Source organism: Eumetopias jubatus, unplaced genomic scaffold (assembly GCF_037043125.1).
Source record: "Eumetopias jubatus isolate StellerSeaLion01/CBP00866 unplaced genomic scaffold, mEumJub1_p1.0 scaffold_16, whole genome shotgun sequence".
Taxonomy (NCBI): domain Eukaryota; kingdom Metazoa; phylum Chordata; class Mammalia; order Carnivora; family Otariidae; genus Eumetopias; species Eumetopias jubatus.
This window is the reverse complement of record NW_028274822.1, coordinates 56,865,100-56,891,759: the sequence shown is the minus strand read 5'-3', so window position 1 is coordinate 56,891,759 and position 26,660 is coordinate 56,865,100. Positions and strand designations below refer to the sequence as shown.

Below are 26,660 nucleotides of genomic sequence, written 5' to 3'. Positions count from 1 at the left end.
ATGTATTTCCCTCATGGTAAGAAGTTCTAGAATGATTTTTAGTACAGATGCAGTAAGGGTTGAGTTCTCATCTGTCGGCTGGCTACTCTAGCAACTAACTAATTTGTTTAACATTTCTAAGTAAAGATATTCTGAGTAACAAGCAATCCAAAGTAAGTCAAAATGGAGACTGGTACCAGTAAGATTTTTTTGAGTCTCAATACCGCTGAAACTTTTATTTATATCATAATCAGCATTCAATCAGTTTTCAGAAAAACAAAATCTGAATGATTAACATACTCCAGGAGACGCTATCTATAACTGCTACATAAGATCACCGTCTTTCTCTTACACTCTCAAACTTTCAAGAATCTTATTTGCAGACAATCTGTATCTAATAAGGACTTGGTGAATAAATGAATGGATCAATGAAGCCTAGAAAATAAGGCCAACCCCAAATCCTCCTCAGCAACTTAATTCTGCAACTATTCTGCTTCAGGTGTTACTTGGTGCGTGCATGGAACCACATGCAGTCCTTTGCTGGCTCATATAAAATGCCTGGGGCAGAAAAGTCAGCTAGAGACAGAAGGGGTCAGACTGTGTCAGGAGCTTTTATGTCAACTAGAAGATGTGGGGGGACTGCAGCAGGCGTTAAAACAAGGCTTGTATGTTTAGATCAATGACTTGCAGCTGTGGGAAGGATGAGTTTAAGGGGTATACGCTAAAGTCAGGGAGATCACTTTTGGGGCTACTTCAGTAACACAGGAAGATGATTTGTTTCTGTACTAAGGAAGTAGTTACAGGAAAAGAGGGGAGTAGAAATATTCTATAACTATTTACAAGACAAAATCCATAGTTCTCAGAGATGGGCACATAGAGGGGAGGGGAGCACGTAGGTAGAGTTGAGGCGAATGCTAGGGATGGTGCCCTGGGCACACAGTACCACCAGCTGAGACACAATATACAAGATCCTGTGCAAAAGCCTTAGAGCAGGAGTCTTCAGGCAGAGAGGCACAGCACAACTGTGAAAGGTCTCTCATAGGTAACTCCACACTTCAGTAGTTATCAGAGTTTGTGAGTGACTTACTTTTTTACCCATCAGTAAGTAGGGTGCACTGGAAAGTATCTCTAAAACAGACATCCTCACTCATTTGCATTCCAATGCACAATCTTAAATAGGAAAGTAGCAGCCGAATGTAGAGCCAGTAGGTCAGCCATTGTGGGTAAGACCTAGTCCACCTCTGCCATAACCTATAGGGCTACTGATAAGTTACTCATTGACAAATGTCACTCACATTCTTCTGTGCTTCTTATATGATCACTGTGTAACAAAGCAACCTCAAAACCAAAAATCTAAGAACACAACAGAAAAGCTCCCTCACCTAGGGCTAACAGGGATCTACTGAGAGTGTGCTATGCATGTGAACAACGTGAACATCAACCGTCCTTTGTCTCCAACTGGATGACAGATGAGAAACTACTGCTCAGAGGTCCATGTGAATATGCCCACTCCATCTATCTGCCTGACTGATGTGCTCTTGCCTGCCATCAACTCGCTATTGAACAACCACAACCTCATTGAACAGGGTCTCTCACTACTTCTGGTCCACTGTATCACCCCCTGCCAGAGCACCTGCACAGAGACACCAAGTGGGGATGTCCAGTGGTTCTGGGGAGGGGGGAGGAAATGATAAGACTTTCTGATCAAAAAAAGTACAAGTTCTGTTACTCAAGGCCAAGGAGTGAATGTGTCAGAAGTGGAGGATGTATATGGGTAAGTCCTGAGATCTAAGGCAATAGTGCCTTCAATATCAGGATGAGGGCTTTTTAATTTATCCCACAGGGAAAAAGGACTTCCGGGTTAAATGGCAGAATTAGGCCAGATTACTGATGTGAACTCAGCCAAGAGGATCAAAGGTAACAGATTCCTCTGGCCTTGATACACAAAAAGAACATCCTTTGGTTTCTGACCACAGTGGTATTAATTTATGGAGTCCTCTTTCAAACTGAGATTTAGTCATGCCTCAGTCTTGAGTCTCCTACTTCCTAACTGTTAAAATGTTGGTGGGTCTCCTGGCAGCTGTGGTTTCTTCACAATCTCAGTTCAAGTTTTCCTTATCTGTTTTAAAGAAACTGCTTCTTCTTGCCTTGAACTTGTAACTTTGCCCTGATGCGCAATTGTTTTGGCATGTGATGACTTACCACAGGGCCACTCCTAGGAACTGCAAAACTCCCTTCTTCATCTTGGGAACCATCTGACAGGGTGGTACTGTTGAGGGAAGCATCATCTGGCTAAATGGAGAAATAAAAGTACCATTTTTATTCAGGCAAACACTTCTAACGTGTGTATTACACCATGTGTATCTGTTTAGACGTGTGTGACACTCTATGAAGTTGTGACTGCCTGGGCAGGGACAGCTGCATCCAGTCCTTCAGGGAACATCACTATGAGTACCTAAATGCCAGGCCCTTTGACAGACACTGGCCCTTGTAGCTGACACTGTTATTGCCTGCCACAGACTCCTTTTCCCTTAACAATGTCTTGGTTCGATTCCAGGGAGTTAAACCAAAGAACTTCATTTCCAGGCTTCTTTGCAGCTGAGTGATCATGTGACAAGTGTGGTCAATGAGAGGTAAGTGTAATTTTAGTAAGACTGCTTCTAGAACAGCTAAGGCCTTCCTCAGCAAAAGGAAGAGGGTCAGCTCATGTACACTCATGACAGCACTGTAGATGACAGCCTAGAGTTGCCAGGTATCTTGTTCGAATAAGGACGATGGCCATGGCAATGGACAGCAGAGGTGGAAGATCAAGCCCACCTGGGTTTGTGCTAAGACATCATGTAATGCCCCATCAGACTTGGACCACCAAATTTCCATGTGAAGCGAAATAACTCCAACCCTTCCATGACATATGGCTAAACATGTCGAATCTTAGTGTTGAAACACACCCTATGATTATCTCTTGCAGTAACTAGAATTCAGTAGCAACAGTACCAGGTTATGTTTTTCATTCATAGAGCTAGAAATAAGAGATTTTTGATGTAGTGGACAATGGCTTCACTAAAATTTAAGACATAAATATTCTTTTCTTTACTGAAGGAAGCTTATTGCAAAACAGAATGTATTTGATACTTATGAAAATATACAGTGTTTCATTTTTTAAAAACTGTCAGGGCACCTGAGTGGCTCAGTTGGTTAAGTGTCTGACTCTTGATTTCGGCTCAGGTCATGATCTCGGGGTTGTGAGACTGAGCCCCGTGTTGGGCTCTGCACTGGGCATGGAGCCTGAGATTCTCTTTCCCTCTCCCTCTGTTCCTCCTTGTCACCTCTCTCTCTCTCCTTCTCTAAAAACAAAACAAAACAAAAAACCTGTCACTCACCTTGCTTGACCACATCGTCCACATTTCTTATAGATAGCAGGCATTACTTTATAAAATGAACAAAGAAGTTTTTGAGAGAGAGAAAGAGAGAGAACATGTGCACTCGGGTGCGGGGAGGGGCAGTGGGAGAGGGAGAGAAAGGGTCTTAAGCAGGCTGCACACACAGCATGGAGTCCGAAGCTGGGCTTGATTTCATGATCCTGAGACATGACCTGACCTGAAATCAAGAGTCGGCCACTTAACTGCCTGAGCCACCCAGGCGCCCAAGAACCTTTATTTAAAGGGACAAATAAAACATGAGAACTAGTATAAGATGGTGGACTGACAATTACCTACCTTCCCTCCCACCCTCATCACTAAAAATGGCAGAAAACATATATAAAACATATATATATGTTTATATACATATAACATATGTTTATATTTATATATTTATATATGTTTTATATAACATATATATATATAATTTTTTTTTAAAGGAGGTCATTTTGATAGCACTGGAAACCACAGCGGACCAACTCCGAAATTTCTAGATGAAAAGCAGATAGAATTGGTTTGGTAAAATAAAAACCTCTACGTAAGAGTAGCATAAAAGAAAATTTCTAGAGAGGGAGGAAAAAACAAACAAATAACAGAATTGTACAAGGACTACGAAAGGGTCCCGGGTAAATAGTTAAAAATGTTTGCAAAATAGAAGCCAAGAAAACCAACCTCTTAAATATATAGACAACCCCTAAATATAATGCAGGAAAATCCCCCAATATGTAGTCTAAATAAAATGAACTAACTGCCTTGGGGGCCGGGATCCTAGCATGAGTATACGGGTCTAAGAGAAAAGGAAATCAGGAGGCCTAACAAAAGACATGGAGGGGAGACTGAAAGGAAATCAGTTTTGCCTGGAAATCAGTTTTGCCTGGAAAGTTCCCTGTCATTGGTTTGGCATCTGTGGATAATGTTTACTAACCTACCCGCCTCCTCTACACACTTCAAAGTTAAGTACACCCCACTTCCAAGAACACACAATCAATAATTTTAGCCTTTGGGGAAACTGATCTACTCAAGTGCAGAGGAAATATACAGCAATTTTCTCATCAATTAAAAATTAATAAAGTCTGTGCCATGATTCTGCAGAGAACTTTAGGAGCCCACAGAGGTGTATAATTCCACCTGAGAGTGTGCTGGTACCTTCCGCCTTGTAGAACACTTTCTACCCTATGCTTCCTTGGATGGAGCGTCTGGTGGATCATCTCACCCTCTTGCTGTTGACAGTATTCTCAAGGGACATCAGTACAAGGGAGGGACCAAGGAGCTGGAAAGGGAAAAATGCCCTGGATCCATAGTCCTGGTCAGAAGCTCTCTCTGCACTGGAGGCAAAACCTAAAACCTGAAACACTTACTGTCACTCAACGGGAGATGGGCACTTTCCTGACCAGACAGATGGTTCTCACACTCGGGGAGACACTTCACTGTTTGCGTCACTTATTATTACACATTCCAAAAGCTGACACTTCTCCACACAAGATGTTTATATTTGAAAAATAACTGGGAAAAAACCTAAATATTTATATCTAAGTTGATACTGAAAATATTGAAAAAAATTTATATGGTAGTCTATTATTTTTATGTATGAGCTCACCCCTGAGGACCAAGCTTTAGTTGACAACATCCTCTACTTGGAATACATACACAAAAATTAGTTTTTGTTGGGCGCCTGCGTGGCTCAGTCGGTTAAGCGGCTGCCTTCGGCTCAGGTCATCATCCCGGGGTCCTGGGATCGAGCCCCGCATCGGGCTCCCTGCTCGGCGGGGAGCCTGCTTCTCCCTCTCCCTCTGCCTGCCTCTCTGCCTACTTGTCCTCTCTCTGTATCTCTCTGCCAAATAAATAAATAAAATCTTAAAAAAAAAATTAGTTTTTGTTGTTGTTTCTCCCTATAGATGCTTTTAGAATTTAGTTATTTTTTATTTACCTACTAAATTATTCCTTGCTGAGTTTATGAGCTATGGGTGATGACCTGTGGGTGGCTTGTTTGCCAAAAATCTGAATTACATTGCATCCTTACTCAAGAGAAATGACAATACACATCCTTTACGTGAAATCAATGTTCATGGTGGCATTAGGCATAACTGCTCAAAACTGGAAACAATCCAAATGTCCATCATCAGGTGAACAGATACACCAATAGTAGTATATTTATGTAATGGATTACTAGTAGGAATAAAAGAACCAAACTTCTATCACATGCAGCAAATGTATGAATCTAAAGGTTACTGTAAGTGAAAAAAAGGCAGATACAAGAGTGCATTTTGTATTTATAGTTCTATTTATGTGAGAGTTAAAACCAACCTAAGGTGTTAGAAATCACCACAGGGCTTGCCTGGGTAGGAGCAGGAGGACAATTGGCTGGAAAGGGCCTCAGAGAGATTTCTGTTGCGATGGAAATGTTCTGTTTTGATGGACTTGGTTATATGGGTAAAAACATATGTTGGAACTAATTGAATTACACACCTAAAATACATGCACTTACAGTTTGTAAATTATACCTCAGTAAAAAACATAAAAATAATGTGATTCCTTAAAAAAATTTAATTCTTCTCTTCAGTGTGATTTAAGGGGCTATTGCTGCTATGAACCAAGAACCCACAGCTGCAATAATGGGGAAAAAGATGTTCTTGAGAAATAAGAATTTGTTTACTGAAATTTAGAAAAAGAGTGAGACAAGGTAAAAAACTACATTCATGACCAAGAAAAAAACCCACTAATCTGGAAAATAAAGATGAAGAAACAGAGCAAACAGACTAACACGAGAGGAAATTTAGAAGATACTGAAATTCAGGGGCGCCTGGGTGGCTCAGTTGGTTAAGCGTCTGACTCTTGATTTTGGCTCAGGTCATGATCTCAGGGTCGTGAGATGGAGCCCTGCATGAGGGTCCACACTCGGAGTGGATAAGATTCTCTCTCTCTCCTTCCCTCTGCCCTTTCCTCTCCCTCCTCCCCCATCTCTAAAAAAAATAAGAAAGAAGAAGATACCGAAATTCAATTCAAGCATGGCAACAACCATCTAATATGTGCTCTAGAGGGCCGGGGGGGGGGAGCAGGGGACACAGAAAATAGGGAGAAAAAATGACTTAAGACATAACAGAAGACACTGTCCAGAAACTAGAGGGGAAAAAAACAGTTCTCAGGTGGAAAGAACTTGCCGAGCAGAGACCAAAATGAATAAAATAAACGGCAGATCCTCATGAAAGTTCAGAACTCCAGGAATAGATTCGAAATAAAATAAAAATTCAAAAATTGGTAGGGTAAACAACAACAACAAAAAACTCATTTATGAAGGAATGAGATTCAGGCAACTAAAATAAGAAAAGAAAAACAAACGATGTTAAGAGTGCAAAAGTCAGTCAATTAGCAATAAGAGAAATTCTACCATAAAGGTTTTCCAGGACAGCTAAGGTTTCCTATTAGTAACGGTTAGTCAGGTGACACATGTTCCTATCGGGAACATCAACATAGTATCCAGAGTTTGCTAACCATCTTGTAAGCATAAGGATTAAATCCGCATGCTATGGTGGCAGCATAAAAGTAAAAAGGTAGAAGTTCATGCTAAGGCTGGCATTGCGTTGTATTGCAGTTGTACCAGCAATGGTCTACCCACCAGCAGTTACTTGTTTTGTGATTAAAACAAACTCCTACTTCTTTAAATCAAAGTTCTTTAGATTTTCTTTTCCACAAAACAGAGATGTAACTGACATTGTTTTTAACAGATGCTATGATTGTATTCTGCAGTGAATTAGGAATCAATAGCAAGTGCAGCCACTTGATTTTCACCTAAGACACTGGAAATAAACTAGATCAACTACTTTGCTTTTTTAATAGACTAACACCTCGAATGACTAATTCATTTTGGTGGACTGCACATCTTACCTATACAAGAAGTGATTTGTAGAGGTTTGTTACGATGTTAGACTGCATTGTAAGACTTTTGTAAATGCCAAATTCAGTGGCATTTGTGATTTAGAGTCAAGAGTCAACTGCATATAATACCTAAATAGACTTATTTATTTAAGTAGCTTATTGCAAAATAAACACTTTGGATATTAATTAAATCATAAGATGTCATGTGGACTCTTTTAAGGGTTTATTGAGCTATGACATACAATTAACTGCAGATATTTAAAGAGTAAAGTCTACAGTTTGTTGTTGTTCTAACAAATATGTAGGCCTGTGAAACCATCACCATAGTCAAGATAATGAACAAAACCAGCACCACAAAAATGTTCTTATATCCCTTTGTTAACCTCTCCTTCCCTCCTCTCCTCATCCATCCCCAGGTCCCCGGGCAATCACAATCTTCTTTCCCTCACTATAGGTTAGTTACATTTTCCATAATTTTACATAAATTGAATCTTTTTGGTCTGGCTTCTTTCACATGGCATAACCACTTTGGGATCCATCCCTGTTGTACATATCAATGGTTCATTGCTTTTTATCGCTGAGTAATATTTTGTTGTATGGATATGCCAGAATTTGTTCATCCATTTATCTGTAAGTAAAAACTGTTCCCAGTTTTGGGCTATTGTGCTAGAAACATTTGTGACTCAGTCTTTGTATGAATTTGTATTATGTATGAGTAGAACAGCTGGGTCTGTGGTAGGTATATGCATAACATTTTAAGAAACTGCCACATTATTTTCCAAAGTGGATGGACCATTTTACATTCCCACCAGCAATGCAGGAGAGCATCAGCTGTTCTGCACCCTTAGCAGTCTTTTTAATTTTAGTCATTCCACAGGTTATGTGGAAATATCTCACTGTGGCTTTATTTGTATTTCCATAATCACTAGTGATACTGAGCACCCTTCATGAGTTTATTTGCCATCCACATCTTTTTGGGTGATGTGTCTATTCAAATCTTTTTCCCATTTTAAAAGATGAGAAAAAGAAACAATCTTCTACCACTGGAAAGCTCAAGGTATATTCTTGAAAGAGAAAGTTGATTTGTTTTCAGAAGTAAAGGATTTGTGCACTTAAGTTAAGGGAACTAAAGGTTAAATACCAGCAGGGAGCAGATTGGGGATAATTTTTAATATCAAAAAAACCTTTATATTATTTCTATAAACAATTGGGGTTATATTCTGGGATTAAATGGGAAAGTTAAGTCAGATGATCAAACCTCTCTTTCCTAAAACCTAATACGGTGAACAAAACATAACTTAAAAATAGGAAAAAAGATTCCCAGCAACATTCACATGAGTGGTGACTGGAGAGAGAGATATTCCAGGAATAACATAAATTCTTTTCTATAATCCAACCCCCCTCCCCATCAAAACAGCACTAATGAAGAAAGCAAATGGAGAAAATTTTTAAAAAGACAACCATCATGTCCAAATTATGAGGAAAGACAACAAAAAGTGTGAGTAACCACACCTGGGTTCACCATATGCACATTCAAACAAAGACTCTCCCCAACACCATCTCAACAGGGAGGAGGGAACCTATGGGATTCACCATTCTGCCTTTTTTTTATCCGGGAGGAAGTTAGGAGAGGGATTATGAGGACAGAAAAATAAAAAAAGAAAAGAGACTACATAACTTCCACCAAACGAGAGAAAAGATAACTTAAAGTAGGAGTGCACATAGAAACCTGTGAGAAAATGCTCTGAGCTAAACCATAAATGAAGTCACCTTTCCTAGTTGGAAATAGATAATCAGCTCCATCCTCCTCCTCAGGCTTGCCTGACTGTGCCCTCCTCTGGGTCACCCGGGAGGAGAAGTGGGGATGGGGCAAGCAGGGAGACGGGGGAGGGAGGGAGGGAGCACTGGATACCTGGGGTTACACGTGTGGTCAAAAGAAAGGCGCCTGATCGTCACCTTGCACTGGACAAACAATAGAAACCTGAGGACACCTGCTTCTCCTCCAAGAGATGGACCTATGGATCGATAGAATGAACACTCTTATGAGAATTTTTTAAAACAAAAGAAAAAATGTAAAGGAAATAAATCTGCCCCAGAAAAGGCCTACAGTCATAGGTTCTCTGGGTATTTATCTGTTTTTAAGAGCATGCAGTTATTTGTGGGTTTAACTATTAAACTTGGCTTTATTTACTGCTGAATGTTTTCCTGCAAATTGAGTAAAGGTGGATGGGTATGTTGAGAGCTGTAGCTATCCAGCCATCTTAATTATGGTGCACTGTTCTGAAGTTCTGCCTGATTATCGTGAAAAAATGACTTCTTTTTTTTTAAGATTTTATTTATTTGACAGAGAGAGAGACAGCCAGAGAGAGAACACAAGCAGGGGGAGCAGAAGAGGGAGAAGCCTTCCTGCTCTGCAGGAAGCCGGATGCGGGGCTCGATCCCAGGACCATGGGATCATGACCTGAGCCGAAGGCAGATGCTTAACCATCTGAGCCACCCAGGCACCCCGAAAAAAATGACTTCTTCATTCATCCCTACCCCAGGTTATCCTGCTGTAACTTACCAAGGAACCACTTGTTTTGATAACTCCTGGCAGCTCTTTTTCCTCCTGGGTTCCATCCAACTGAGCAGGATGGTTGTCACAGGTATCACCTGGCTAATGAGAGAAATAAAGTCATTTTTATCCAGGCATATCTGTCCCAACATGACTGTTTATTCCATTATACATTATATAAGACTCTTCAAATGTATAGCCATGTGGTGATAAACGGAGTTAACGACTACCTGTGCAATGGTAATGGCATTCACCAATTCATCCACAATTAATACTGATCCTCATACATGCCGTGCATTACAGCATAAGTTGTTCTCAAAATCCACTGTTAATTGCCTGCCAAAATCCACTTTTCTTTTCTTCTTTAACTTATGAATATCATGATCTGCTCCAAAGATGCTATGTCTAAACTAAAAAGACTAAAGTGTGATCATGTGATGGCTATGACCAATGAGATACAAGTAGACTCCTACTTGCTAGAGCATCCAGGAAGGCTAATGTTTTCTTGTTAAAGTGGATAAAATCCGCTGGCTGATGCTGCTGCTTCTTCACATGGACAGAGTGTCTGTGATGCCCAGACACTTGATAAGCATTAAATATTAGCCCACAGGCTAAGTGGAGCAGACTGGAAAGATGAAAAAGTTGGTAGATCCATCCTAGGGATATCAGCCACACCAGCCTCAGACTTCTTATTTTATAAGGACAATATCTCTAATCATCTAAGTCATGAAGCTTACTGATTAAACAAACTATGCCACTTTAAAATCAGACTTCATAACTTTTTGTAATGATTTATAAATCAGCAAGAGTGGTCAGTTTTTTTCAATCAAGAAACTAGAAATACATTAGATTGACTAACTCACAAACACATAAGACTGAACCCAAAATTTCATTCCCATTCACCGAATATTGTAAAAGCTCTGATTTTCATTATGCAGCAAGTGTGTTTGGAGACTAGGTCTTGTGCATATGCTCTAAGATTTTTAGCAGCATTAATGATAAAATGGCATTCCCCAAAATAAGATGCAATTATTCTATTCCATGACTGAAGCAACATTTTGCCAAATTAAACATACTGGATATTAATGAAACCATAAACTGCTACGTGAGACTTCAGAAACTGTTGTATTTCATCTTGCTTTTCCATATTTTCTAACTTTCCCCCAATGTGTATGCATTATATTAAGAAAAACAGACATCTGTTTTGAAGTGGAAACAATGCTAAAGAGGCAGTACAAGAAACCAGGTCAGGACAGAGGACTGAGAGCACACCACTCACAATCACTCAGAATTTGAGAAAGGTATGTATTGTTATAAGAAGAGCTCCAAATGGCACTGGAAACCAACAAGGTGTCCTAATAACAGATGAGAAATTGTTAGAAATTTCTGGGAAATAAAATGTAAACAATGTATTTCATAATTGTACAGAACTTAGGTTAAGAACAGCATAAAACAACTTTGCTGGCAAGGAAAGGATAAATCTACAAAAAGCAAACATACAAACAATCAAGTAAGCACAGTGTGAAAATTACAAAGGGCAGGAAGGGGCCTTAGCTCAATGGCCACAATAATTTATCATGAAGTGTATCCTCAATTAAAGGGCCAGACAGACCTACCAGAGGCTCCCTTTACACCGAACAGCAGGCAGAAGCTACATATGGACCCAAGAAAAGCACTCTGGCTGAAGTGAACCACCTGCCTTGGGACGTTGCCCAGGGTTGGGAACAAAACACATCTCAGTATCAGGTAACTCTGGACCTTCATGAAAGTCATGGAAGGGAGAATAAAAGGAAAACATCAGTTTTTGTCTTGGATAGCAAGAAATGAAGCCATTCACCACTCTCCCTTTGCTGTGTGCATGTGTGTGCACACACATGTGCACATGAGTGTGGATACTCACCCATATGCACAGTTAAACTAACTTCCATTCACATACCTTACTGACTTACACAGTATCCAAAATCGGCCCCCTCATTCCATAAAGAATCCTTTGGGAAATTATCAGCAATAACACACCCTAAGTCACTAATCGGTCAATCTGATCCATTAATAAATATAAATCAATCACCAAGGACCATGAGACACTGGAGAAAATTAATGTAATGAATAAGTCACTCATGGCAAAAAATCAACATTCTAAAAAAGTACAGTGATAAACATTCTGGGAAAAAGAATTGAGAGAAGGAAAAAGGCTTAAAATAACTTGATTTCAGAGAGATTTGAGAAGATTTTATAACCATAAATCAGGACTATCACAATAAAGTGGAAGTCAGTGAAAAAGAAGGAGTTCCTGTCAATTAACAGTATGACTACTGAATTAAAAAATCAGTAGAGGCTAAATTATAACCACTCATGGCAAAAATGAGAATTAGGAATCTCCAAAATGATACAGACAAACTCTACTAGCATACAGAACAAACAGGAAAAAAAGATAAGGAAATATACAATTTAAGAACTATGTGAGTTTATCACGCAGGCAATGAAATGAAGAACAGGAAAATGGAAAAATAAAATAATTAAAGAAATAATGGAAAGAGAATGGCCAGAACTGAAAGAAAAGGAACATTTTTCAGCAACAAAAAGCTAAGTGTTGATCATGATTTTTAAAAAAGATGTGAGGGGCACCTGGGTGGTGCCGTCAGTTGAGCATCCAACTCTTGAGTTCTGCTCGGGTCATGATCTCAGGGTCATGAGATTGAGCCCTGCATGAGGCTCCGGGCTCAGCCCAGAGTCTGCTTAGGTTTCTCTCTCTCTTTGACAACCCCCCACAACCCGCCCGCCAAACACATGGACATGAGCTCTCTCTCTCTCAAACAAAGAAATCTTTTAAAAAAATAAATTAAAGGGCACCTGGGTGGCTCAGTTGGTTAAGCGACTGCCTTCGGCTCAGGTCATGATCCCGGAGTCCCGGGATCGAGTCCCACATCGGGCTCCCTGCTCAGCAGGGGGGTCTGCTTCTCCCTCTGGCCCTCTTCCCTCTCGTGCTCTCTATCTCTCTCTCTCTCTCAAATAAATAAATAAAATCTTAAAAAAAAAATAAAAAATAAAAAAATAAATTAAAAAAAAAAGATGTCATATCCTGATGACAGTTCAGGTCTCCTACACTAAAGATAAATGTAAAAGGCTTCCAGAAATACAAAAATGAGAGAAGGAAACAAAGGAATAAGATTTAGAGAGACATCAGACTTCTCAACATTATCACTATATGAAAAAGCAAACAGATTAATATTTACAAATTTCTGTAAAAAATTAATATAGGGCCTATCACTTTGATACTCACCAATTTAGGATTTATGCTTTTTGGATATGAAAATTTAGTATCCACAGATACTTCTTGCCAGATTTGCTCAAAGGATAAAAGGTGCAATCTGCTAAGAAGATGTAACATTTTGTAATACATATGATTATGCAAATTAATTTTTGTACTATTCTCTGTAGTTACTCTGCTATGTTAGCCTTCACCATCTTCCTGGGAGAAAAAAGGTACTCGCTTTCTCATTCTAGAAACTAGTCAGTAGTTCTGGGGTAGGACTGGAACAAAACTTTATGTCCTCTTCCATCTCACTGTAAGATTTCTTCACATGTTTGGCCCACACTTGCCCCTTTAATTCACCTTTAAAAGGTGATAAGACCTTCAAGGAATTGAAATACATGAAAGTGATAAAAGGGAAAAGAAACAAAAGATACCTAGGCTAATCATGAGAGTCCATGGCCAGGGTGGGTGTGTTGGGTGTGGTATATAAGACTTCAAAAAAGTTCATTCTTCCGTGCTGCCTTGACATCTGGTAAAAGCGGAAGGACCATAAGCGCTCTAACTACAAGCTCCCCGCGTACTCTGGTCCCTCATATAAGGTCCCCTAGACAGACAATGCTCCTTATCCAGGCGACCAGACACAATTCCCGCTTATCCTTGAGTAAATGGGTTTCAGTTTCTTGTCAGCCGGTGGACTTATTCAAACAAGCCAATCACATCCTCTCATGGGAACCAAGGGGCACCTCACTCTCTTGATACTACACAAAGCCCGCCTCCTACCACCCCTGGTTATTCACTCTGTTCCCAAGTGCACCCTACATGTGGCTCTGTGTGGTGTCCTCCTCCCCCAGGCTGTGAGAACATGTGATAATAAATTGCTGTTGCTCTTGTCTGCCTGTTGCTGAGTGTCAAGTCACCCCTGTAACCCTAGGGTGGGAATCCCTCCCTCACCCACAGGATGAAGAGGAAGCGATCAAAATTGTAGACAGAGTCAGCTAGGATAAAAGCTGAAAGAAATCCACTATTTGAAAACAATGGTATCTACTCTGCATGTGCCTCCTCTGGCTGGTCTGAAGGAATAAAGTGCAGACAGAGAGGAATCACAACCTGGATCGAGTACTGGTTGGAAGTAAGGTGTGTAAGACTCCCTACGATGCAGGAACAATCTAAAACTTGAGGACCCTTCCTGGCAACTCAACAGAAAAAGTAAAGACTTCTAACTAAATGGAATTAATACTCTTATGAGAAAATAATGAAATTAGGAAAAAAAAACAAAAACTAGTGACAAAATCTGCAAAATAGGATTGCTCACAGCCCCAGCTGACCACACTCCACCTCCAAAACTTGACATACCCTCAGGCAACAGAACACAAACTGGACACATCCAAATCCTTAAGCAGACTTTGGAAGGAACCAATGGCTAGCCTGTATTGGGACAATTTTTTAAGATCCAGATAGAATGTCCCACATAAAATATGTGTAAGATGAAAATAAGCTGTATAGAAACTAAAGATCATCATCAGTATTGATCAGATCAAGGATGGTACAAGGGTTATTCTTAACACACCTAAAGAATCCCTTTTCCTCTGCTAGGCAGAAAAAAAGTAGAGCTCAAGAGAAGGTAACATATGAGTCTTAACAGAGGAAAGTCTCTCACGGTAAATTTTCTGCTGCCATGAGTCCAAGTGGAGGCAGATGTCAGTAAACCCATGTCCTTCCATGTCTCTACTCTGGGTACATCACTTCAGTAAGAGGACCCAGGCCTTATGCCAAATGGTATAGATCATAGCATGAGATTCATCTCACACACAAAAAAAAACCTTCCACTGAGATCATGTCATTGGCAGTTATGAATTCAGATTAGCACTCTTTGAATCTTTGAACTAAAATAGACAAGGTGGGCTCTAATGAAATGTGTTTACCTCCTGCGCTAGATAGTGCACTTTTCCCCACTTACTGTTACACATTTAAGATGCTACAGTGCTGCCTCCCATAAAATATTTACATAGAGAAAAAAACTGAAATGTCAAAGTATTTCTTATATTGAGAATTAAATCAATATTGAAAGATACATGGAGAGTAGCATAAGACTTTCCATTACACATTCAGCAGAAAGAACAAAAGTTTAGCTGATGACGTCCCCAACATCTTGACTTCTGGCTGGGCTGTAACTGCAGCTGTGGTTTTGTTGCTGTAAGTGCAGACAAGCCATGTAATTACTTGTGGACTTAACTATTTAATTATTCATTCCTGAGTTTAAGAGTCTGTTTCCTTCTTTCTTACAAGGCAAGTAGGCATTTTGCTCAAGTTTTTCCTGACTGCCTTAAAATTACTTTTCCTAGCCTCCTTACTCTTAAGTCCCCTTGCTTTATCTTACCAGTTGACCATTTCTGCAAGGAATGGCTGATATCCCTTCTTCATCCAGGGTCACATCCAAAAGAGGAGCTGGGATACAATAAAAATCATCTGGCTATTGAGAAAAATGAAAGTGCATGTTTATTCAAGGCATATTCTCTGCACAGTAATTGTGCATTCAATTATCTGTTCTGCACATACGTGTACATTGACACAGATTTGTGGAGAGATCCATAGATCTGACTGCTGTGCACCAATCACTGCCATGTAGCCATTCATCTGCCAATACTGAGAGCCCACTACATTCAGGGCATGGTGACAGACACTGGTGTCTGTGGAGAATACTGTTAACTGTTTACCCCAAACCCAATCACCAGTCTTCCTTAAAAGAATCCTAACTTTTTTTTCCTTAGGGACTTTTGTGTCCAACTAAAAAAAAAAAAACGCTGATTTCCTAGGCTCTCTTTCAGCTAAGGATGATCACATACATTTCTGCACAATGAAAGGTAACTGGAACTCTACAGAGTAAGATTTCTAAGAAACTAAGGTGAGAAAAATAGAGTAAGTTGGTACAAGTTTCAGGAATGGCCTGGAATGGCCACAAACATGAATATAGTGCTGGGATGGCTCAACCAACTTATAAGCAAAAGGATGAAGGCTGCATTTGAATGACAAAATAGAAAGATAAAAGGAAGATGAATCCATGCTGAAGCAAAGGAACACCTATCCTCACCTTCTTCCTAAAGAGAAAAAAAATCCCTATTTGTATAACTCATGATTTCATGGATTTTCTGTTACATGCAGTGAAATGTGTATATAGGTAATATAATCATGCTGGTTTTTTTAATATTTTTTTATTATGTTATGTGAGTCACCATACAGTACATCATTAGTTTTTGATGTAGTGTTCCATGATTGTTTGTGTATAATCATGTTTTTTAAAGATTTTTTTTTAATTTAACAGAGAGAGAGACAGCGAGAGAGGGAATGCAAGCAGGGGGAGCAGCAGAGGGAGAAACAGGCTTCCCGCTGAGCAGGGAACCCGATGTGGGACTTGATCCCAGGACCCCAGGATCATGACCTTAGTGGAAGGCAGACGCTTAACGACTGAGCCACCCAGGCACCTCTATAATCATGTTTTTTAAAAGAAAGTACATGAGGGGCTCCTGGGTGGCTCAGTCAGTTGAGCATCCAACTCTTGATTTTTGGCTCAGGTCATGATCTCAGGGGCATGAGATCAAGCCCCACGTTGGATTCTGCACTGGGCTTGGAGTCTGCTTAAGATTCTCTCTCTCTCGGCTTGCTGGAAGAGAGGTGGGGGGTGGGGGGATGGGAGGGAGAAGAGATAATTGGGTGAGGGGCATTGAGGAGGGCACTTGATGTAATGAGCATTGGGTATTATATGCAACTGATGTATCACCAAATTTTACCTATGAAACTAATAAAAAAAAATTCTCTCCCTCTCTCTCTGCCCCTCCCTCCCCTGCTAGTGCAAGCACGTGCATTCTCTAATTAATTAATTAATTAATTCAGGATGCATGACTACGTTTATGCAGTTAGTTATGCTGGTCCCATCTTTGACTAGTTATTTATCAATTATGAAATTGGAAATAAATTAGATTGCCTATTTTGCTCAATTAAATGTGTTACTGAAAGAAACATTTGATTCACATCTTCTAAATATTGGAAACAAATATATTTGGTCACTGAAATTCTGCTCATGATAAATAATACTGTAGACTTTGTATTATGTATCCAGAGATTGATTTAGTATTTGTGATTTAGTGTAATAGCTCTACTAACACAAGGGTTAAATAATCTATTCCTTTATGGCTAGGATTCCACTGAAAATTATATTTATTGGATATTTAATTAAATCATAAAATTTTATTTGGGCCTATAGAAGCAGTCATTTTTTACCTTGCTTGTCTATATTTTCTAAGTTTCTACTAAAGATTATGTACTATTTTTATAATAATAAGGAAATACATAGTTTTTGGAAGAAACAAATAAATACTACTGAAGAATCAGCATAGGAAAATTGGATCAAGATAGCGAAATGCACATACCACTTTCTCCTCCCTCTGCAAATCACTCAAAGTGTCAAAAGAGATACGTTTTACAAAGAGTAGATCTATAAATCACTAAACATTTCCATTAACAGAACAGAAATTGCTGGATATTCCTGGAGGATAAAAAGCAAGCAAGAATGGTTTGATAAGGGCAGAGGAAAACCTCATTCTGAAAAAAGATACAAAGAAAAATGTGTAGAAGATAAATGCTGAAATAGAAAAAGCACATATCCAGCACAAGAATAAAAGCAATAGTAAGGCATCCCCAATTCAGAAGACAATGGCCAAAGTAACCTAAGAATGTTTTTCTGAACAAAGAGGCCAGGAAACCATCCCTCCTTCTAACACTGAACAGCAGGCAGCAGCTCAGTGAGATTCCAGAATAAAACCCATCAAGTGTCCTCTTGGTGACAAAATGAGCACCTGCCTTGAGGTCAGGAGGGGTTTACCCTGGTGTAGTGGTCCTTGGACAGAAAATAAAATCATGGGGCACCTGGGTGGCCTAGTCATTAAGGGTCTGCCTTTGGCTCAGGTCATGATCCTAGGGTCCTGAGATCGAGGCCTGCGGAGCAGGAAGCCTGCTTCTCCCTCTCCCACCAGCACCCCCCCCGACCCACTTGTATTCCCTCTCTCGCTGTGTCTCTCTGTGTCAACTAAATAAATAAAATCTTTAAAAAAGAAAAGAAAAAAGAAAATTGTCCTTCGTTGGAGCCTTCTAAAAGAATATAGACAGAAGTATAAAAAGGGAAGTTAGGTTTGCCTGAAAAGCAAATAAATTACAATTCTTTAGGATTATCATTACTTTGGAGTTGATACCATATTTGTTTGTCTTAAAGTGAAGTGTGACAGCTGACTGACACACTCTACCTCTCACACAGGCCCAGACCGCATCCACTACGAGAGTTTTGGCAAGAAACTAAGTCTACATAACTGCAAAGGAAATATACAGTCTTTACCTATATTCATCAATCAATCAATCAATCAACCTAGTCCTCCATTAATAAATAGGAATCAGCACCCAAAGATCAAAATGAACTGAACAGTAATGTAGTGATGCCAAAAATAAACAGAGGACCCTGAAGAAAATAGTAATTCAAGGAAAAGAAGACCACCTTGGAATTTAAGGTTTAATTCAGTACCTTCAAGAGTGTGAAAAAAGAGCAGATGGCTAAGATACAGAGGAAGTCAGGGGAAGGAGAGGCTTCAGGAAATTAACAAAGTGACTGTTAAATTTCTTAAAATTAGGGCGCCTGGGTGGCTCAGTTGGTTAAGCATCTGCCTTCGGCTCAGATCATGATCCCAGGGTCCTAGGATCAAGTCCCGCATCGGGCTCCCTGCTCAATGGGGAGCCTGCTTCTCCCTCTCCTCCCTGCTCTCACTCTCTCTCTCTCTCTCTCAAATAAATAAATAAAATCTTTAAAATTTTTTCTTAAAATTAACGAAAGGCTGAAATATCGATACCACCATGACCAAATTATTGTTATAAAAAAAAAAAGAAGTTAAAGGGATAGGCAAGAAGGCAGAACAAACACGCACACAAATAAAGTTTGGAAAACAAGAGAACATTTAAGAGACACTGAGGTTCAATCCAAACAATGCAACAGTCATCTAACAGGAGTTCCAGAAGGAGATAAAGAAGAAAAAGAGGGAGTAAGTACTGCTTTTAAATATTAGAATATATAGAACTAAAGAATGACTGAGTGCTCATACTGAAAGAACTCACATAGCAGGGACTAGGATGGAGGTTGTAAAAAGGTAAAACTGGTAAAAATGCAAGGTTCCAACAATAAACATAAGGTTCAAAAGGCTTCCACATTGGCATATAAAGGAATGAGGTCAGTAGAGATACTGTGCTTCCCCACAGCCAACAGTGCACAAGAGAAGACAATGGACAAGTATTTCCAAAATTCTGGAGGAAAATTATTCCAAGCATGGGATTCAGTGTGCAAAAAAATTAAGAAAAGACTAGCATAATCTACCTCTCTGTCTTCTAAATTACTGAATTTATATCTTCACTAGGTAAGTATACTGGATCAGATTCATATGTCTAAGATTAATGCAAACTTACCTCATGAAACTCATGATGTTAAATCTTCATTAAGAAAGGGAAAGGGAAACTTTAGCGTGATGGTTCTATTATTGTATGTAAATGACAAAGAAAGAAAGAAACAGTAGGAGACGATGGAGGATGGGGGAAGACAGTGAAACACACACAAATACACACACACACACAGAAGGAAGGAGGAAGTGAAGAAGGACAGAAGCAAACAAAGAGACAGACCAGGACAGGTACTTGGGCAAGAGAAGGAGGGATAGAGGAATTGGTATTTATGCTGTAAAATTCAGACAGGAAACTTAAAAAGTTTAGGTTTGTTTTTAAGAAACTTCCAAGTCCACTTGCAGAAACAGATGCTGAATTTTTTAGGAAGAAAATCTGTGAAGATGTTTACCAGACCTGATATATGGTATATATACCATTTATTTTACTAAATTTAAATTCAATTAACTAACATAGTATATCATTAGTCTCAGATATAGAGTTAAATATTACATCAGTTGCATATAACACCCAGTGCTCATCACATCATGACCCTCCTTAAAGTCAATCACCCAGTTGCCCCATCTCCCCGTCTACCTCCCCTCCACCAACCCTCAGTCTGTTCCCTATAGTTAAGAGGCTCTCGTGTTTTTTTCCCCTCTGATGACTTCCCATTCAGTTTTCCCACCCTTCCCCTATGATCCTCTACGCTGTTTCTTATATTCCACATGTGAGTGAAACCATATAATTATCTTTCTGATTGACTTCTTTCACTCAGCACACCATCCACGTTGATGTAAATGGTTAAGTATTCATCCTGTCTGATGGCTGAGTAATAGTCCATTGTATATATATATACCACTTCTTCTTTATCCATTCATCTGTCAATGGACATCTTGGCTCTTTCCAGTTTGGCTATTGTGGACAATGCTGTTATAAACATTGGGGTGCAGGTGCCCCTTCAGGTCACTACACTTATTTATTTGGGGTAAATACCTAGTAGTGCAATTGCTGAGTCATACGGTAGCTTTATTTTTTTTAAATTTTTTTATTGTTATGTTAATCACCATACATTACATCATTAGTTTCTGATGTAGTGTTCCATGATTCATTGTTTGTGCATAACACCCAGTGCTCCATGCAGAACGTGTCCTCTTTAATACCCATCACCAGACTAACCCATCCCTCCAGCCCCCTCCCCTCTAGAAACCTCAGTTTGTTTTTCAGAGTCCATCGTCTCTCATGGTTCGTCTCCCCCTCCGACTTACTCCCCTTCATTCTTCCCCTCCTGCTATCTTCTTCTTCTTTTTTTTTCTTAACATATATTGCATTATTTGTTTCAGAAGTACAGATCTGTGATTCAACAGTCTTGCACAATTCACAGCGCTCACCATAGCACATACCCTCCCCAATGTCTATCACCCAGCCACCCCATCCCTCCCAACCCTCCCATCCCCCACCACTCCAGCAAACCTCAGTTTGTTTCCTGAGGTTAAAAATTCCTCGTATCAGCGAGGTCATATAATACATGTCTTTCTCTGACTGACTTATTTCACTCAGCATAACACCCTCCAGTTCCATCCACGTCATTGCAAATGGCAAGATCTCATTCCTTTTGATGGCTGCATAATATTCCATTGTGTATATATCCCCCATCTTCTTTATCCATTCATCTGTCGATGGACATCTTGGCTCTTTCCACAGTTTGGCTATTGTGGACATTGCTGCTATAAATATTGGGATGCATGTACCCCTTCGGATCCCTACATTTGTATCTTTGGGGTAAATACCCAGGAGTGCAATTGCTGGATCATATGGTAGCTCTATTTTCAACTGTTTGAGGAACCTCCATACTGTTTTCCAGAGTGGCTACACGAGCTTGCATTACCACCAATAGTGTAAGAGGGTTCCTCTTTCTCCACATCCTCGCCAACATTTGTTATTTCCTGACTTACTAATTTTAGCCATTCTGACTGGTGTCAGGTGGTATTCATTGTGGTTTTGATTTGTATTTCCCTGATGCCAAGTGATGTGGAGCATTTTTTCATGTGTCTGTGGGCCATTTGAATGTCTTCTTTGGAGAAATGTCTTTTCATGTCTTCTGCCCAATTCTTGATTGGATTATTTGTTCTTTGGGTGTTGACTTTGATAAGTTCCTTATAGATCTTGGGATAGTAGCCCTTTATCTGATATGTCATTTGCAAATATCTTCTCCCATTCCATAGGTTGCCTTTTAGTTTTGTCAACTGCTTCCTTTGCTGTGCAGAAGCTTTTTATCTTGATGAAGTCCCAGTAGTTCATTTTTGCTTTTGTTTCCCTTGCCTTTGGAAATGAGTCTTGCAAGAAGTTGCTGTGGCCAAGGTCAAGGAGGTAGCTGCCTGTGTTCTCCTCTAGGATTTTGATGGATTCCTGTCTCACATTTAAGTCTTTCATCCATTTTGAGTCTATTTTTATGTATAGTGTAAGAAAATGGTCCAGTTTCATTCTTCTGCATGTGGCTGTCCAATTTATCCAAGACCAGTTGTTGAAGAGACTTTTTTCCATTGGATATTCTTTCCTGCTTTGTTGAAGATTAGTTGACCATAGAGTTGAGGGTCCATTTCTGGGCTCTCTATTCTGTTCCATTGATCGATGTGTCTGTTTTTGTGCCAGTACCATACTGTCTTGATGATGACAGCTTTGTAATAGAGCTTGAAGTCTGGCACTTGCCACAGGTTTTCTATTTCTTCCTATTTCAGTTTTGGTAGTTTAAATGTTTCTAGGAATGCATCCATTTCTTCCAGAAAGAGAGAGAGAAAGAGAGAACAACCAGGCAGAGGAAGAGGGAAAAGCAGGCTCCCCACTGAGCAGAGAGCCAGATGTGGGGCTCAGTCTCAGGACCCTAAGATCATGATCTGAGCTGAAGGCAGCTGCTTAACTGACTGAGCCACCCAGATGCCCCCAAACTTTCTTTTGTGTCCATTAGCATGATAAATGGTTCTCCACTCCCTCACTTTCAATCTGGAGGTGCTTTTGGGTCTAAAATGAGTCTCTTATAGACAGCATATTGATGGGTCTTCCTTTTTTATCCAATCTGATACCCTTTCAGAGGTTTTCATTGGTGCATTTAGCCCATTTACATTCAGAGTAACTACTGAAAGATATGGGTTCAGTGCCATTTTATTACCTGTAAAGTCCCTGTTTCTGTAGACTCTCTGGTTCTTTTGGTCTGTTACTTTTGGGCTCACTCTTTGCTTGCAGGATCCCCTTTAATATTTCTTGCAGGGCTGGTTTAAGTGCTCACAATTCTTTTAGTTGCTGGTTTTTGTATTTTTTAAGATTTTATTTATTTGACAGAGAGAGAGCACGCACAAGCAGGGGGAGTGGCAAGCAGAGGGGGAGGGAGAAGCAGACTCCCCACTGAGCAAGGAGCCTGATGCGGGGCTCGATCCCAGGACCCTGGGATCATGACCTTTAGCCAAAGGCAGATGCTTCACTGACTAAGCCACCCAGAGGCCCTTTTTTTAGTTTGTTTGTCCTGGAAGCTCTTTATCTTTCCTTCCATTCTTAATGACATCCTTGCTGGATAAAGTATTCTTGCCTGCATGTTTTTTTAAAATTTAGTACCCTGAATATATCATGCCAGCCCTTTCTGGCCTGCCTGGTCTCTGTGGATAGGTCTGCTGCCAGTCTAATGTTCTACCCTTGTACATTAAGGACCTCTTGTCTTGAGCTGCTTTCAGGATTTTCTCTTTATCTCTGAAATTTGCAAGCTTCACTATTATATATGTCGGGGTGTTGACCTATACTTATTGATTTTGAGGGGGGATTCTCTGTGCCTCTTGGACTTGAATACCTTGAATAATCTTCCCAAGATTAGGGAAGTTCTCAGCTATGATTTGCTCAAATATACCTTCTGTTCCCCCCCTTTCTTCTTCCTCTGTGACCCCAATAATTCTAATACTGTTTCGCTTTATGGCATCACTAATTTCTTGAAGCCTCCCCTCATGGTCCATTACTTGTTTTTCTCTCTTTTCCTCAGCTTCCTTCCTTTCCATCATTTTGTTTTCTTTGTCACTGACTCTCTCAGCTGCCTCAGTTACCCTAGCTGTTAAAACATCCATTTCAGAGTGCATCTCAGTTAAAGCATTTTTAATATTGACCTGATTAGATTTTATTTCTGCACTAAGAGATTCTCTAGTGTCTTTTATGCTTTTTTCAAGCCTAGCTAGTAACTTTATAATTATTATTCTAAATTCTGGGACTGATATTTTCTTATATCCATATCGATTCGATTTATGGCAGAGTATTACCTCTGGTTCTTCCTTTTGTTGTGAACTTCTCCTTCGAGTCATTTTGTCCAGAGAAGAACAGATGAACAAGAGAACAAAATAAAAAATACCAACCACGACCCAGTGAAATACACACTAGATAAATCTGAAGAGGTCAGAAACCAAAGAAGAAAAGAAAAAAAAAGGGAAAAAAGAGAGAATATTATCTCACAGGTGGACAAAACAGGGTAATCCACTTGATCCTGGGTGTATTCTGGTCTGTTGGTTAGAAGACACTAAATCCCAAAATTGTAAAGAAAAACATATAAATACACACACACACACAAACACACACACACAAATAAAACTGAATACAGTGAAATGAAGCCAAAAATGAAGAATAATATAAATGTAAAAATTAAAATTAAAAAAAGCCTTAAAAACAGAGTTGATGAAATAAGAAACTAGCTGAAAAGGAAAAAAAGAAAGAAAAATTTACAATGAAATATAAAAGACTCAGAAAAAAACCTCAAATTCTATATACTATTTTCCCCTATCACAGGAGTTTTTCAGTTCTGTGTGATCCATAAACTTGGCATTTGCCTGACGTTCCTGCTGGACTTCTGGGGTAAGGGCCTGTTGCACTGATTCTCAGGTGTCTTTGCCTGGGCAGAGTGGTACCACCCCTTGCCAGGCAGCCAGCTCAGTGTAAGCTGCTTCGGGTTGCTCTATGTGGCTTTTGTTCCCTGAAGGCTTTTTGCACTGCTTTAGAGGATGAAAAAAAGTAAAAATGGCAGTGTGCTGATCTGCTGAATGATCACGGCCCCCACTTTTCAGTGCACCCTCACGGACAAGCAGTCAATCCCTTTTGTGTGCAATAAACTGTGCAGACTCCTGTGGTGCATACCCAAACAAATCCTCCTGGGGCGGGGGTGGTCTCATCATGGCCCCCCTGCTCGCTGGGCCCCCGCTTGGGGAGCAGTTGCTTGATCCTGCAAGAACCCCTGCCGCTCCTCCCAGGGGACGGAGCAGAGTGTTGGAGTGGCTGTCACTTACTGGACTCCTGTTTAGAGAGCAGTCATGGGACTGTGCTGTGGTTCCTGGTTTATGGCAATGCCTAGCTTGAGATCCCACTCCCAGGTTGGCTGATTGGAGCCAGCTTCCTGGCTCCAATGCTTGGGGAGCTCTGCCACACTCAGGCACCCCCATTCTTTCTGTGACCCTGGGGATCCTGAGACCACACTGTCCCACCTAAGATTCTGCCCTGCTTCACCACCTGAGCACTTTTCAGGCACTGGAGCAGACTTCTAAAAGTTCTGATTTTGAACTCTGCAGCTATATCACTTTCTAGTAGCTGGCTTACAGAGGATAACTCCCCGCCGTGGTTTATCTTCTGATATATCCCCTCAGATTCACATCTTTGCACTTTCTACCTTACAAAAAGTGGTTGCTTTTCTATTTGTAGAATTTCAGGAATTCTTTACTTAGATATCAGGTTGAATTCATAGGGGTTCAGAATGATTTGACAGATATCTAGCTGAATTCCTGGGACCAGATGAAACGAGGGTCCCCTACTTTTCCACCATCTTCCCTAGAAAGCCCTACCATATTTTTTTTAAAGGCTAGCTTTATGTGGCTTTTTATATTTTGATGAAGAACAATCTGAATTCTGAACACGCATATACAATGCCAGGCTTTCACTGACTTCCAGATGCTGCACTTCTCAGTATAGCTCAAGATCTCTACTCCCTGGAATATATGGACTTCCCTTCACCCACAACCACTCTCCCTGCTGCACACCCATTCTCTATTCACTCTGGAACATGGCTTCAGCAGCAAGAGTGGAAGGGAGAAGAGGAAGATGGGCAGGAGAAAGAGTGCCCAGGGCCATTCCCCTTGCCTACCACAAATGTGGTCCTCTCTCTGCCTTTGCTGGAGTTAAACCCAGTTTCCTACACCTGCATGTTATGGAAAAGTAAGACACTCTTCATTTATTTTTACACTTAAAGGCCCAATGAAAAGTGCCCACTTTATATTTCCCTTGAGACACTTGAGGGTCTAAGTAAAAGAGGGAGGAATGCTGTTTCTATGTGACTAGAAGTCCAAAGTATTAGGAAACCTAAAGATGCATTGTACGCATCTTCTTGAGTACCTGCAGGATTCAGGGAAGCTATAGATGCTCTACTGTTTTGCAGTTTGCTAGGGAAGAGCAAAAATCTTAGTCCAAAGTAGCTGGAAACAGAAATGGGAAAGGAAGCATATAGACCAAGTTCTTAGGAATCTCTTGAAACGATCTGGGAGATAAATGTGAAATGACCAAGGGAATTTAAACCAGCATGGTAAACCTGTTCTTTGACAGGCATCTTGGCCAGGACTCACATGGCTGAAGCCCTTGCCTCAAGCTGTGGGTGTCACTTTTACTCAATTACAGCTATAGAAAATCCTGCCCTCCACAAAGATACAGGTTTCAACTAGGATGAAAGTTGAAACAGCACAGAACTAAAAATGCACTGCCTCAGGTACATAACTTTGTACAATGGAAGGTTCTAGAACTGTACTGCTCAATACATTAGCTACAAGCCGTATGTGGCAATTTAGATTTAAATCAATTAAGATTAAATAAAATTAAAAATTCAGTTCCTTATTCACACTAGCTACATACTGGACACACACTAGCTGTCCCTTTGGACAGCACAAAATCATTTCCATCACTAGAAAGCTCTAAAGGACAGTGCTATTTTAGGGCATTATTAGCACAAACGCAAAGGTTAACTTGGAAATATGAGCTACTCTGGCAACTGTGTGATTAATATATCTAAAAGATATGACTTACAGATAACCTAAAGTAACTCAAATATGAGGGTGCC

The 26,660-nt window shown here is 40.1% G+C and overlaps 1 protein-coding gene across 1 annotated transcript in view; it reads right to left on the bottom strand.

Annotated features, from left to right (window-relative positions):
* ARHGAP28 (Rho GTPase activating protein 28) overlaps positions 1 to 26,660 on the bottom strand; it is a 209,498-nt gene that overhangs the window by 61,636 nt on the left and 121,202 nt on the right. The window contains exons 4-5 of the mRNA XM_028123945.2: positions 9,835 to 9,927; positions 2,182 to 2,271 (exon numbers count right to left, since the gene is read on the bottom strand). Coding sequence (XP_027979746.2) covers positions 2,182 to 2,271; positions 9,835 to 9,927 — 183 coding nt within the window. The remainder of the gene's footprint in view (positions 1 to 2,181; positions 2,272 to 9,834; positions 9,928 to 26,660) is intronic.